Raw genomic sequence first — 14103 nt, 5'->3', positions numbered from 1 at the left:
CTGTAGAGGACCTTCTTTGCAGCAGGATGCTAGCTCCGCAGCACCTTTTTGCTAGCTGCCACAGGTAATGTACCCCCTGGAGCACGAATCTTTCCTTCAGAAAAGCCTTCAGCTGTGTGGGCAGCAACTCAGCTTGTCTGATCTCCTGAGCAGCTGTGGCTTCAGGGTATGGGAGAGTCTAGAAACACTCCTGTTGACGCTGCTTGCCATGGCAGCAGCCCAGCCATGCCTTTTGGGTGTCATTAGCAGAGGGAAGAGATTGTGTACCTTCAGCTCATCCTTTAAGTTTTTAGCACTCTTTCACTGAGAATATTCATCATCAAAAATAACCACTTTCCACAGAGAGTTAATATTTGCATGCAGACACAGGAAAATAAGGCTGTGCACAGGGCTATAAAATCACCTGAGCTTGGTTATTGCCAGATATGTTTCCAATGGTGCTTTGCCCACAGAAGTGAGATTCCTGCTACACTGAGGTTGCAACTCCAGTACACTTCTCAGGTCGCCTCAGAAATCCTTCAAGTTTTCAAGCATTATTATATCAACTCAGGCAGGATTATATAAACTCACACATTATTATATTAACTCAGCCCCAGGATATTTTGTGTGCCTCAGTTTCACAGGCTCTTCTTTCCTTACCACTGCTCATATTCCAGAAAGTAGCTATCAGAGATGACTTTTTCCTCCCTGTGATAGTGGACCAGATCAGTGCTTTTGATCTCACTGAGGGGACTTAGCAGCCCCTTAGCTTGTGGCCTCCAGATGCGACTCTTTCAGGACATTGTACCTGCCAGTGACTGCCATTCATTTCATTTTCTGTGTTGCTGGTTTTGCAAGCCATGTTGGGAAGGCTAAGAGAAGGATAAAAGAGAAGGATAAAAGCTTTGCATCTGATATCAACAATAAAGTAGATTTAAGTTTCTTGTAGTGATTTTAAGGTCTTTTGCAGAAGAATGGGGAACATTCCATTTTTTTGTACTCAGAGAAATGGGAATATGTGGCATCCACAAGAAGTTGGAGAAGAGCAAAAAACTGCAGAAGTGTGGGAAGGGGATTTTTTACACTTGGAGAGGTAGAAGAGGAGTGTGACTGCTGTGGTAGAAGAGGAGTGTGCCACAATGAGAAATGTTTGGATAACTTGCAGGCTAAGACACTGTTGAATCTAGAAGATAGCTGATAGCAGAAGCTCTACAGAAGGGTCCATGGAGCTGCTAGCTTCTGATCCCACAGTACTTTGTTTCTGAAAGTACTTTCATCAATCCTTTATAAATAAAGCCAACAAGGTTGGCATGAAGTTGTGGGTCTCATTCCTGATGAATCCTCTGTGCCTATGGATGGGGGAAGAGCACTAGAGAGCCAGAGTTAACAGAAAATACCTGCACCTTTGCTACATGTAAGAGACAGCAGGGCATTGTTGGAATGAGGAATTCAAGAAATTCAAAGGATGTGGGAGGAACTGCAAGGCAGAATTCTTTGATACTGCTGTTCAGTTAATTTTTGCATCAACTATGATAACAAAATGTCTTCCTGGAGACCGTGACTGTCTGCCTCAGTAATTTGCCGGCAGCGCCAGCTTGGGTGGGAATGTTGATCTGTTTTAGGATAGAAAGTCTCTGCAGAGGGGTCTGAACAGGCTGGATAAATGGGCTGTGGCAAATTGTATGAGGTTCAACAAGGCAAAGTACCAAGTCATGCACTTTGGTCATGACAACCCTGTGCAATGCTACAGGCTTGGGAAAGAGTGGCTGGAAAGCTGCTCGGTGGAAAAGGACTTGGGGGTGTTGGTCAACAGCCAGATGAACATGAGCCAGCTTGTGCCCGGGTGGCCAAGGCCAATGGTATTCTGGCTTGTACCTGCCTGAGGTTACATACGTCTGCAGTATTTCTCCCTATTTCCTATTCCAGTACCCCTCTTGCATTAATTAGTCATACAGGCGAACCTGAGAGAGCACTGTATTTAGTAAGTGCTAGTCAGGTTATATAGAATCATAAAATATGATTCTATATGCAGTATTTAATCGCTTTTTTGCTTCTTTCTGAAGGAACGGTCTTATTTTCAGAATGCTGGGCTATATTTGTTTTGCCTGTCAAGGTTTGGGCAGTGGGGGAGCTACAGAGGCGGTTTGTGTGAGAAGTTGCCAGGAGCTTTCTCATGTCCAGTAGAGCCAATGCCAGCCGGATCCAAGAAGGACCCACCACTGGCCCAGGCTGAGCCCATCAGCGAGAGTGGTAACACCTCTGGGATAACGTATTTCAGACGGGGAAAAAGTTACTGCACAAGAACAGATACAGCCAGAGAAAGGATTGAGAATATATGAGTGAAACAGCTCTGCAGATAGCAAGGTCAGTGCAGAAGAAGGGGAAAGTGCACCAGGTGCTGGAGCAGAGGTTCCCCTGCAGCCCATGGAGGTCCATGGTGGAGCGGATACCCACCTGTAGCCCAGGGAGGACCCTATGCCAGAGCAGGGGGATGCCTAAAGGAGGCAGTGACCCTGCTGGGAAGCCTATGCTGGAGCAGGCTTCTGGCAGGACCTGTGGCCCTGTGGAGAGAGGAGCCTATGCTGGAGCTGATTTGCTGCAGGACTTGTGACCCTGTGGGCAGACCCACACTGGAGCAGTCTGTTCCTGAAGGATTGCACCCTGTGGAAGGGACCCACGCTGGAGCAGTCTGTTCCTGAAGGACTGCGCCCCATGGAAGGGACCCACACTGGAGCAGTTCATGAAGAACTGCAGCCCACGGGAAGGCAGGCCTGTCTCCCATGGGAGGGACCCCACGGTGGAGCACAGAAAGAGTGGGAGGAGTGTTCCCACTGAGGAGGAAGGAGCAACAGAGACAACATGGTGAACTGACCGCAGCCCCAATTCCCTATCCCCCAGTCTTGGCAAGGGAAAGGAGGTAGAGAACTGCGGAGTGAAATGAAGCCTGGGAAGAAGGTATGGGTAGGGGGAAGGTGATTTTAAGATTTGGTTTTATTTCTCTGTTATCCTGCTCTGATTTGATTGGTAGTAAATTAAACTGACTTCCTTAGTTGAGTCTGCTTTGCCTTTAATGGTAGCTGCTGAGTGATCTCCCTGTCCTTACCTCAACCCGTGAGCCTTTTGTCATACGTTCTCTCCCCTGTTCAGCTGCAGAGGGGAGTGATAGAGCAGCTTTGGTGGGCAGCTGCCATCCAGCCAGGGTCAACCCACGATGTGGCATAATTTGAAAGTAAATGAGGCTTGAAATGCTCAGCAGAGGCACGCAGTGCTCATGTCCACCCAACCCCTTGCACCAGGACATTGTGCCAGGTGAGGGCAGGTACATTGGTGCAGGAGCAGTGATGGGCCTGTGCTGGTGGATGTCCATGGAGCCCATTGGTCAGGCAATCACTCACAAATGGAGCAGGGTGTTGCACATCTTAAGAAACATGCATCCTCTCATGCATCCCCTTCTCTGTGACTAATTTTTGTCATCGATATGATCAGCACATTGGCCTTGGTCACTGTTCGCTGAAACATTCCAACAGATTAATGAGTACCTGGACTCTGAAACTACAGGACTGGGAACAGGCACAGCCACAGCCAGTGTATGTTTCTTAAGCAGCTTGCACAACAGCATGTTTGAACGTGTTAACTGGGCTCTTACGAGTGTCACCAAAGTAATACAAAGTAAACCTTCATGTTCTCACTGCATCCCTGCTGCTATGAATTCAAGAGCCACTCTTCCCTTTTCTCTTTGCAGCTGCAGTGTCAATGGGAGCAGCGGGTTTGGAGGGCAGCCTACCAGAGAGGTGGAAATAGGGGACACCTTCCAGCCAAGGCTTTTGCTTTCTTCCTGTGATGTTGAGGACAACCCTAGGGAAGGTATGAAAAGGTGGAGAAGAGTGTGACAAAGGAGTAAGGGAGACAAAAGCACTATGAAGAGTGAGGTTTCAGCATGTGGGTGGTTTATTTTCATTCTGGCACTTTGACTAAGGGGTGGGACTCTGAGCTGGGAGGCTTGGCTAAAAGGTCAGAGCAGTGCACTTGCAGCAGCACTTCACAAGAGCAGCTTCCAGTGCACAGACAGGATTTGGGGTATCAGCAACCTGACTGCTTAGCAGCTGACTGAATTCTTGGCGCAAAGAATCGGTGGTGGCAGGATTTGAGACAGACACACTGGTCAACATGAGCACGGCAGGCAAAGTAAGCACAAATTTATATTAGAAGTTTCTTTCCTGCAGCTGAGTAGTGCATGTTTAAATGCAGTTTCTTTGCTGGGACACCCTCAGTTCTGGTGGTATAGCACAGATGAGAGTTTAAGAGGAAGCAGGTGCAGGAGAGCAGCCCTTACTTGTGGGCAACTGTACTCTCCTACAAAATGGTTTTAAATGAGAAAGAATATAAAATGTAAAATCAAGAACATTATTTATTTATTTATTTAAGCACTGAGGCAACATGAGGTAACAGCACCAGGATAAGAATAACCTTCCCCAGCATTAGCAAACTATTTTTAATCCCTGATTGGACAGTTTGAAACGTGATGCAGTGTAGTAAGTGTTCAGATCAATGTATTTTATCAGCTCCAGCAGTTTCTATTCTGAGATCCCGCAGTGGTTTAAGCTATTTTTAGCTTCTTTATAACTCATATCAGTTTGTTTTCTAAAAAAAACCCATAGTTAATATTGTGTTACATTTTGGGGTGTAATTGTGATGATGTTAGAACAGTCATTAAATTTCAATATGTTCATAACAACTCTGGAGCTTAATCTAATGTTGACCAAAAGTAAGTATTATATGCATCAGTATAAGCATATGTATCAGTACTGAGCTGGAACTGAAATGAGTATTTGCATCTTTGCTAGAAAGTGAGAAGAGAGATGTAGGTGAATTCCACTGCTGAAGACAGTATATGTTGCTTCTTCCACTACCTGAGAGATACTGACTCAGAGACATGCAAGCAAGGTCGATGGACAGGAGCCCAGACCCTAGAAAACGACTCAAGGCCTATGCCTTGCTGTAATATGCCTTAAGAAAGTATGGGGATCGATCTTGCTGTTACTGCCAGCTGTCTTCACTATTTTAAAGCCACACAAAACAAGAGGGGACAAAAAATAAATGCTCTCTTTGAGATACCACAAACGCAAAATAAACTGTAGATCACTTGTAGGCAAATTCACCAAGTCTGGGGTTTTTCCCTGTAGTTTTCTTGCTCCTCCCCTGAAATATGAGCTGGCGTTTCACATGCAGAAATATAAGATTCTGTCTGTGGTGACTTGCAAGTGCCGTTCCCTTTTTCTTTGCTTTGTTTGCAGGTTATTAAATGCAAAGCAGCAGTAATGTGGGAAGCCAATAAACCATTTTCTATTGAGGAAGTGGAAGTTGCCCCACCAAAAGCGCACGAAGTTCGCATAAAGGTACTAAAAAATAAAAATTAAAACAACTATTATTCTATCTTGCTGTTTATCAGGATTATTTCTATAGATTTTGAGGATCCAGTCAGAAAACATTTAATAGCTGAGTAGTTAGTATTCAGTAGTTACTATTCAGTTACTGTTCAGTAGTTACTATTCCTATGGAACATGCTTCGAATCCTGACTTTGATCATGAGGGTCTTTTTAAAACGAAAAAAAAACTTTTTAGGGTTAGGTTTTTTGTTTCCTAAGACATTTGTGCTTCTTATAGGCTGAAGAAATCACAGCACAAGGCAAAGATCTGATTCTTCCATAGTATGGAGCAAGAAATTCTCTTTTACTTTGAGTCTATGCTAGGAAATAGCTCAGTAGGGTGGGAGCTTCCTTTTTTAACTGAGTGCTGAGCGTCTCTCACAATTCAGGACCTTTCTCAGTGGAATTCAGCAGCTGTTTTTTATTTTTGAGCAGTTTCAAGTGTTATGCCAGTGAGAAGAACCCTCTCATGGGGTTGACAACTCCATTTGTCAGAACAAAAGCTGCAAAGACATACCTGAATGTTTCAGAAGAAATAATGCTACTGTGCTACCTGCAAGAAAAGGCAAATGTGGCATAAAATACCATGTGTCGCATCAATTTTTGTATGGATGACATATACATATATTTAAAATACATAAATAACATGTAATAATTAAAATGTAATGGTATATAATGCCATGCCATTGTATAATACATATTTTATGTAACATATCTATTATATATTATAATATCATTTAAAATAAGGAATAGAAAATGTATATAATATTTCTAGGTTTATAAATACTATTTGATGGTTAATTTATATTGACTTGACATGGTAATATTTCTGCAATATTGCAAACTTTTTCTATTTATGTATTTAGCTACAAATATTGAAATATTTTATTGCATGCTGTTCTTCATATATGATTACATTGCTAGAACATGGGTCCTGCCAGATAATCAATGACACTTCCTACGGAGCTCAGTAATGCATAGCAAACATTCCCAAAGGAGCCTTGCTTTGTAGATTAAAGACTCATGCAACCCATGAAAATCATGAATCACACAAACAGAAGTGTTTTCCCTGTAGTTATTTTGTGTATATGTGATTTTGGAGGGAAGCAAATTACTTCTCCAAATGTATGATACCATTTCACTTCCATATATGACATGGCATAGTTAAATGCTGACATATTCTTGTCTTTCTTCTAAATCAGATCGTGGCCACAGGGATCTGTCGCTCTGATGACCATGTGATAACTGGTGCACTGGTTATGCCTTTTCCAATAATTCTTGGGCATGAAGCAGCTGGTATTGTGGAGAGTGTTGGGCAGGGAGTAACTTCAATCAAACCAGGTGTGAAACTGCACTGAACACAAACCCTCTGCTGAGTTTCCTATTTCCTGACACTTCTGTCTAAGTCAAAGATGATTACATGCATAAGTGCTTGTATTGCAGAGGAAAATGCTCCAACTCTGATTTTTTTCGAGGATACCTTAAAGGATGCTATGTGGTGTCTACATCTTTTTGTGTTACCAATCTTGTTTTATTTTCAGATTTTCTATTCAATTTCTTTGATTTTGGGAAAAACATCTGCAGCTTGCTTTCTACCTACATAGCACTTTTCTTGTCATGGGATTAAGAACAGATTCTTTGCTCTTTGACACAGAAAATCAGGTATTACAGGTTCTCTAACCCCGGTTTATACAGCTCATCTCAAGAGTAAGGTAAAGCAAAGCACTAGTCAACATGTCAAAACACTTTCTTTCAATTCTCCTACCCCTTAAATAATCCACTGACTTCAGCAGACCAGAGCTCAGGTCTTTGTGTTCCATTACTTCATTTCAAAGATATCAGGGTATGACTGCGGTGCTCACCCTGCTGCAGGCTTTGCTTTTGCCTTGCATAGTACCAGTGCAGGTGAGACAACACTGCTCACTGAGAGATGGGCTGCTTTGAAGAGGACACTTCTCTGGACCGGCTGCTCCTCTCACTACACTCCCTTTGAACCACAGTGGGTAGAAAGGGAAGTTAGTGAAAGATGCTGATGTTCCTTCCACTGCTGCAAGATGAGACAGCATTTCTGTACATCTGTATGGGACCAAACAGACTCTAATAAGGGCTAAATTATTAACAGAAATTATGCAGTGAACAAAATCTGCCCAGTAGTGCTTGATTTTATCCAGGCAGTTTGTTACAGTATCTAAGTAGTTAATTTTTAACACCTCCATATTCCCAATGTCTTTTTACTGACAACAAATATGTAGTCTGTCCAAAGCAGGTTGGTATGTGAGATAATAAAAAGTTTTACTTGAGATTTCTGCTTTAGCTCAAAAAAAATATGTATATTCAGTGATAGCTCTAGCTGCTTTTTCTCTTACATCTGGCTTCATAAATCACTCAGTTGTCTAATTCTAGCTGCCACGTGTTTCCAGGTGAAACAGCAGGCCTGAACACACACAAAATCGTGTTTCTTGGATGTTGCTTAGTTTACACCTTCAAGTTCTAAAAACGACCACCAAGACGCGCAAAGTTTCTTTAACAGAATGCTTACTAAGCCTGTGTCACAGTTCTAAGTTAACTGAGGGCCGGGGCAGAGGGGGAGCATTTCATGTTCTGTCGGTATTTTCCATGTTTTAGTGGTAATCAAAGATTTCCCTTGCCTTTCAATGTATCAAGGATTAGCCACATTTTAGAGCTGCCAAATCACAAATTGATCTCTGTTAGGGGTTACCTGTTTAGAGATTATGAGGGATTTACCACACATCATTGCTGTGGAAAATGCATAGCAGTAAAAATCGCACTGGGAAGCTATGTGCTACTTTGTCCATCATATAAGAGTGCTAGGGAATGAGAGATGTCTTAGCCTGTGTGTGTCACTGCTTCTCTGACAAACATTTTACCTGCTTTACTCCAATGCAACAGTAAAATAGAAAAGAGACTCAAGAGGGTTGGTAGATTAATGCTCAATTTCCCGTTGTCTGTATGCACAATTTACAGCTGTGTTATCTTGGCCCTCCAATCTACTGTCTCAGTGGGTGCCAATTTTTATCTCAGTTTCTTTACCTGTGTATTACTATTTCCCTTTCAAGTAGAAGATTCAATAAACTGCTGAATGAGTACTTCGGGAATGTCAGTAGCTAACAGAGTTTTATGACATAGCTCAGATTCAGTTCTGTGGCAGACACCAAGAATTTTGTGTACTGAAATCAGTTGTCATAACTTTGCCCTAGTTAGGTGCTTTATAACAGAGAGAGACAGTGTATCCTCCAAGGGCAGCAGAAGGAAGTAAAACCAGCACTGCATTCCTAGCACATATTTGCTTATGGATTAAATATACTTGCTTCATGTTTTTATGTGCATGCTTCTTGTTTGCCTTTTTAAATCCTGTCATTACTATATTATTTCTAGGAGATAAGGTTATTCCACTCTTTGTGCCGTCCTGTGGGGAGTGCAGTAGTTGCTTAAGTGCCAAGGGTAATCTGTGCATCAAAAATGAGTGAGTTTTCCTGGGTCACCTACAACCCTTATTTGACTTTGATTTATACAAAGCTGATCACACTCAACAGATTTAACTTGTCATTATTTCTGTTCATCTTTCAAACAGCATTTCTTCGGCTGCTGGATTAATGCTTGATGGCACAACTAGATTCACCTGTAAAGGAAAAGCAATTCACCATTTTGTGGGTACCAGCACCTTCACTGAATACACAGTAGTGCATGAAGCTTCTGTAGCCAAAATCGATTCTGCTGCTCCTCTGGAAAAGGTTTTTCTAATTGGCTGTGGATTTTCAACTGGTTATGGGGCTGCTGTGCAGACTGCCAAGGTAACTATCATGGTGGGTGTTTCTGGTAACTCATAGCGGCCTATTCAGGATTGTATGGCCTGCATGTGGGGTATCAGCAGAGCAGCCAGGAGGTATAGACTCTGTTGCAGAGTTCAGGGTGAAAGGAAGATACTCGGGTTTTGCCTACTTCAGTTTCTGTCTCTCTAAGGTACTGAGAAGCCTTCAAATCAAAATCCAGTAAAAATGCATATTACCATCTCTTAATTTTTCTCTCATGGCTTTATCAGCCCTAGAAAAAACATTACAAAGGAGCTGATTTGTTTTATTGTAGCTGAAATCTAGGAAGCCTATATCTGTAACACTCAGAATTCGTAGCAATACACAAATGTGACTTTTACAGCTGTCATTGTCTCCAGTGGCACTACAGATCTTAACACCATTGAAATATAAAGCATTGTAAAAAAAACATGTCTCTGAACCTGAAGCTGAGAAGAGTGATGAAAATCTGGTCTCAGAAATGTATTTTAGGGTAATTTATCTTAGTCACATGTAGGATTATAACAGTATAGCTGGCTGCTGCACTAGTAGGTATGTATGTGCAAATTCCTTCTCAGCAGGTAATCTCTAAATTACGAGAACTAGCTTAACTGAAAACATGTTGGTAGTAAGAAAATGCATTGTACTTTACATAGACTGTTAGAGTATGTCATGTTTGTATGGGTATTACAGGTGGAACCAGGCTCCAGCTGTGCCGTCTTTGGCCTTGGAGGAGTTGGCCTCTCTGTTATCATGGGCTGCAAGGTGGCTGGAGCTTCCCGCATCATTGCTGTTGATATCAATAGTGACAAGTTTGCCAAGGCCAAAGAACTGGGAGCCACAGACTGCGTCAACCCTAGAGATTTCAAGAAGCCTATTCACGAGGTGTTGATCGAAATGACTGGCCATGGTGTGGACTACGCCTTTGAGGTTGTCGGCCGTATTGACACCATGGTATGCAACCAAAAGATGTCATCAAATGAGGCATTAGTGTGTTAGGTCTCACTAAGCACCAAGGTTGAGGAGCTGAGAGCCACTAGCAAAGTGTCAGGCTACCTTCAAACCTATTAGTTCCAGCTATCTGCCACTGAGATGCAGGGGCATGCTCAAAAACTTAGGGCAGAGAGCTTGAGCATAGTCCCCTGGCCTAACCAGGGTGGCTAAATTTCACATAGCCCACTGTCTGCTTTCCAGCAGTGGCTTATCGCTAATGTCTAAGACAAAATGGGGAGGGAGAACAAAGTTAGGATGTATCTAACCCCTGACAGCAAACACAGTGGTGTGAGCAGATTCAATGGAAACTGTTTGGTGTGGTTTCAGTTACAAAAAATGAATTGCAAGCAGAGCCCTGCGAGGAGGAGGAATGCAAACTTTTGGGCCTCAGCAGCAAATCTTCTGTGACTCTGGGTGTCCCTCTGTTCCCAATGCAGACCGCAGCCTTGGCCTGTTGCCATTACAACTGTGGAGTCAGTGTGATTGTGGGAGTGCCTCCTGCAGCACAGAAGATCACTTTTGACCCCATGCTCCTCTTCACTGGTCGCACCTGGAAAGGCTCTGTCTTTGGAGGTGAGGGCTTGGAAAGAAGTGGTTTAATTGGCTTGGGAAACTTGTGAGTTACCTTGAATGAAATAGCATATGTATAAATTCATTGCTTAGGTTGTCCTGCTGGAAGTAATATTGATAGCTGTTTTGCTGACACAGAAGCACAAAGGGAATTAGTTATGGAAAGTGTTAGTTAATGGTGAGAGAAAAAGAGAGAAAACCAGAGACAGAGGCAGGGGAGAAGAAGCAGAGAAGAGACAAGAGGAAGAGAAAAAGACAAAAAAAGTAGGAAAAAAAATAGTGGGGAAGAGGAGAAAGGAAATAAAGGGGGGAATGAGAAAAAAAAGGGAGGGAGAAAGGTAGAAGGAGAGAGGAAAATGAGAGGGAGGGGAGGGAGGAGAAGAGATAGAAAAGAAAAAACACATAAGGAGAAAGAAAGGAGGAAAGATAAGAGAAATGGACAAAGGAAGATAAAGCTTGGCAAGCCCAAGCTCACTCAACACAAAGCTGAAGGCCACCAAAAACGTGGCTCCAGCAGCAGGTTTTCTCATTCCCAGCCACTTCCTCTTATGTATTCAATAGACACCTGAATAGAATAGCAGAGACAGATTAGGTTCCTGTGGAAGGGCATCTGATTGTTTGAGACAGTTTTATCTAGTACTGCTTGAAAGAAAAAAGAGGCATATCTGCCCCCTGCCCCCCTCAGTTTTGATCAGTCAATCCAGTTTCCAGTTACCAACATGGATGTCCCCACTCTGGCTTTTGTATGATACGTGGCTTAGTGAGCAACAGACATCAACAGACAAGTTGAAAGAGTATTTAATGTGGGGAAGAGTTTGGATTCTGGAAAGATTAACATTTTTACAGGTCTTCCACCAGTAAAGCTGCACTTCAACCCATGTTTTCTGCTGTGCACTCTGTGTTACAGAGGTAAAGACATGCTGCAGCATTTCATCATGCTGTTCTCTTATTGAAAGTTTACCTAAAACTTTAAGCTGCCAATGGGTTTATGTATTTCCCAAGCATTTAATGTTTCATTATCCATTATCTGTGGGTTTTTTTTCAGGCTGGAAGAGTAAAGATTCAGTCCCTAAACTGGTTGCTGACTACATGAAGAAAAAATTTGTTCTGGATCCATTAATAACTCACAGACTTCATTTCACTAAAATCAATGAAGGATTTGATCTGCTAAGGACAGGGAAGAGGTAAACCATATTTAATTGTAAAGGTTCTGTATAAATAACCTAAAGGAGGTGTATGGTAATGCAGAGTATGACTTCATGGTGAGGAAGGGGAATGGCAACACACTACATCCCTTAATCTTGCCCAGTATGGTTCCATGGGTTGCAGTTGTAGTGATACAGCCAGCAAAGCTTTAGCTTTTGAAATACATTGAGCCCTGTCTTTCCTTGTAGAGGAATTTTCATATTCTGGTTTGAGCAAAGACACTGGGTCGCAGAGGAAGAAAAGACCCCAGCAGTGAGGAAGTCTGTGCCCACTACCCATAGGAAAAGAGCACACAAACAAGGGAGCTTGGGAATGCCAAGCTGTGGAGTGCCAGGGTCAACTACATCACATCTGAAGAAACATCTTAGACTGAGGAGCAGGAGCACAGAAATAGACAATATTTACTAGAAGAGCAATTCACTATTCCTCTGAATTTTGGAGCTTTTCATGAAAGAAAGTACTTGGTGTATACAAACATTGCAAACTCAGAATTTAGCTCTCATGCCTTCCTCAAATCTTGTGAGAGTTCAGCTCAGACTGTTTTCATGGGGTGTTGAAATTGGAAATATTGTTTGCCAGAGACATTTGACAAGATTTGCATGGGAATAATTGGAAATTCTTGGCAGAAGTGGGAAATACATGTGTGTACCTTAGTACATGTGGGGACTATACCCTGTATAACTTATGCAGTCTGGAGAATTACATTCACATTTTCTTTTCATTGTCATTTGCTGGCAGTTATTTTAGGTGTTACTTGCTCTAAATGTATAAAGCATGTAACAAAAGAATTTAGCCCCTGCGGTTTGTTCTAAGGTTCTAACTACACAGCACGCATGTCATTTTTTGACTGTCCTTATTTTAGATGAGCTGTAAATGTCAGTTTTAGGTCTAGTGTAGCAAATGGGAAAGCAATGAGGACAGAGACGCTATCAGCTTTGCTAAAAGACTGGCAGTTCGCCTGAAGACAGAGGCCTGTTGCAGCTGACCATCATCACTAGATGAAACACTTCGGTGTTTGAATACAGAACAAGCTGTACCACTCAGCGGTTACCCTTAGAGCCATTCCTAACTGCAAAGACGTGTCTCAGCCCCACTCCAAGGACTTCCCAGGCTCTGTCTAGTGATGAGTTTCCAGGAGCCCCGAGTTCATGAGTGAAGGCTGTGCAGTCTTGCATGACTGTTGTTCTCTGCAGTACAGTTTGCCCATCTGCTTTGCAGTCTTGCTGCAGTGTGGGCTGGGGTGTGCAAGGAGGGAATACCCTGGCTGACAGCATTAGCTTGGATTAGCAGAGAAAACAGCAGTGTTTTTCTGATGTTAGCCCAGGGGCTTATCTACAGCCACTAACTTGTCACTTTATATTGCAGTATTCGCACTGTCCTGGTGTTTCAGGATTCCTAATTGTTAACAGCAGATGGCTTAGCCCCAATACAAACTTCATTATCCTCCAATACAACTGGTATGACGCACAAACCAAGATGTTTCTGAAAGGTCCATCACTTTCCCTTGGAACAAAAGGATCAAGCTCAAACCCCAGACTTCAAGCACAGTGTTTATAAATGAAATAATCTTTTTCCTTCTGCCTCTTTCTACTGATTCTTGCTTTAAATCCTCTTTACACAGAAGAAATTGTGCTGCACTTTTCCTCTAATAGCATATTATGAATGACAGGACTTGCTGCTGTCACAGGTGTTAGAGAATGTTTGGATTTTTTAAATGGCCTTTAATATGCAATCTTTTAATAAAAGCAAAATGAAGGGCTTTTATAACACTGCGGCTCAGCATGGTAAAACTCTAGGTCAGAACTGTGTCCAGCCTGAATTATTTTAGCATTCCATTACTTGACAGGCAAGGAAATTACTACAGAGATTAAAATTTATGGTGACCTTGCATTTGAATTAAAAATTTCAGTTAAGGATGTTTCAGTAAATCAAAGACTTACACCCTGAAGAATGTCTTCCCACATTGTGAGTGCTGTTCTTTTGTTTGGTTGGTTTAACCTTTGTATCTCTTTCTTAGTTGTTTTACCAGTATAGTTTTAAATCTTCAGCCAATTTATACAAGTGCCTCTGGTGCTTGGGAAACAATGTGAAGAAATATGAATGTGCATCAAGTATTGTTA

At 42.4% G+C, this 14103-nt stretch overlaps 1 protein-coding gene across 1 annotated transcript; it reads left to right on the top strand.

Moving 5' to 3' along the window:
* Positions 1–3991: 3991 nt before the first annotated feature.
* On the top strand, positions 3992–13563 carry ADH1C (alcohol dehydrogenase 1C (class I), gamma polypeptide). The gene is made up of 9 exons (XM_062637636.1): positions 3992–4164; positions 5274–5375; positions 6608–6746; positions 8802–8889; positions 8998–9217; positions 9908–10168; positions 10645–10780; positions 11823–11961; positions 13349–13563. Exons 1-9 carry the CDS (start codon positions 4147–4149, stop codon positions 13380–13382), a joined length of 1137 nt encoding a protein of 378 aa, XP_062493620.1. The 5' UTR covers positions 3992–4146; the 3' UTR covers positions 13383–13563.
* The last annotated feature ends 540 nt before the right edge of the window (positions 13564–14103 follow it).

Source organism: Pezoporus occidentalis, unplaced genomic scaffold (assembly GCF_034315485.1).
Source record: "Pezoporus occidentalis ecotype Australia unplaced genomic scaffold, CSIRO_AGI_Poc_V1 ctg53, whole genome shotgun sequence".
Classification (NCBI taxonomy): Eukaryota; Metazoa; Chordata; class Aves; order Psittaciformes; family Psittacidae; genus Pezoporus; species Pezoporus occidentalis.
Note: the sequence above shows the minus strand (reverse complement) of the source record. Positions and strands in the feature narration are given on the sequence as shown.

Coding starts and splice junctions, on each gene's coding strand:
- ADH1C (XM_062637636.1), top strand. Junction 9,218..9,907: donor CTGCTGTGCAGACTGCCAAG/GTAACTATCATG, acceptor TGGGTATTACAG/GTGGAACCAGGCTCCAGCTG. Junction 11,962..13,348: donor CTGCTAAGGACAGGGAAGAG/GTAAACCATATT, acceptor TTTATATTGCAG/TATTCGCACTGTCCTGGTGT.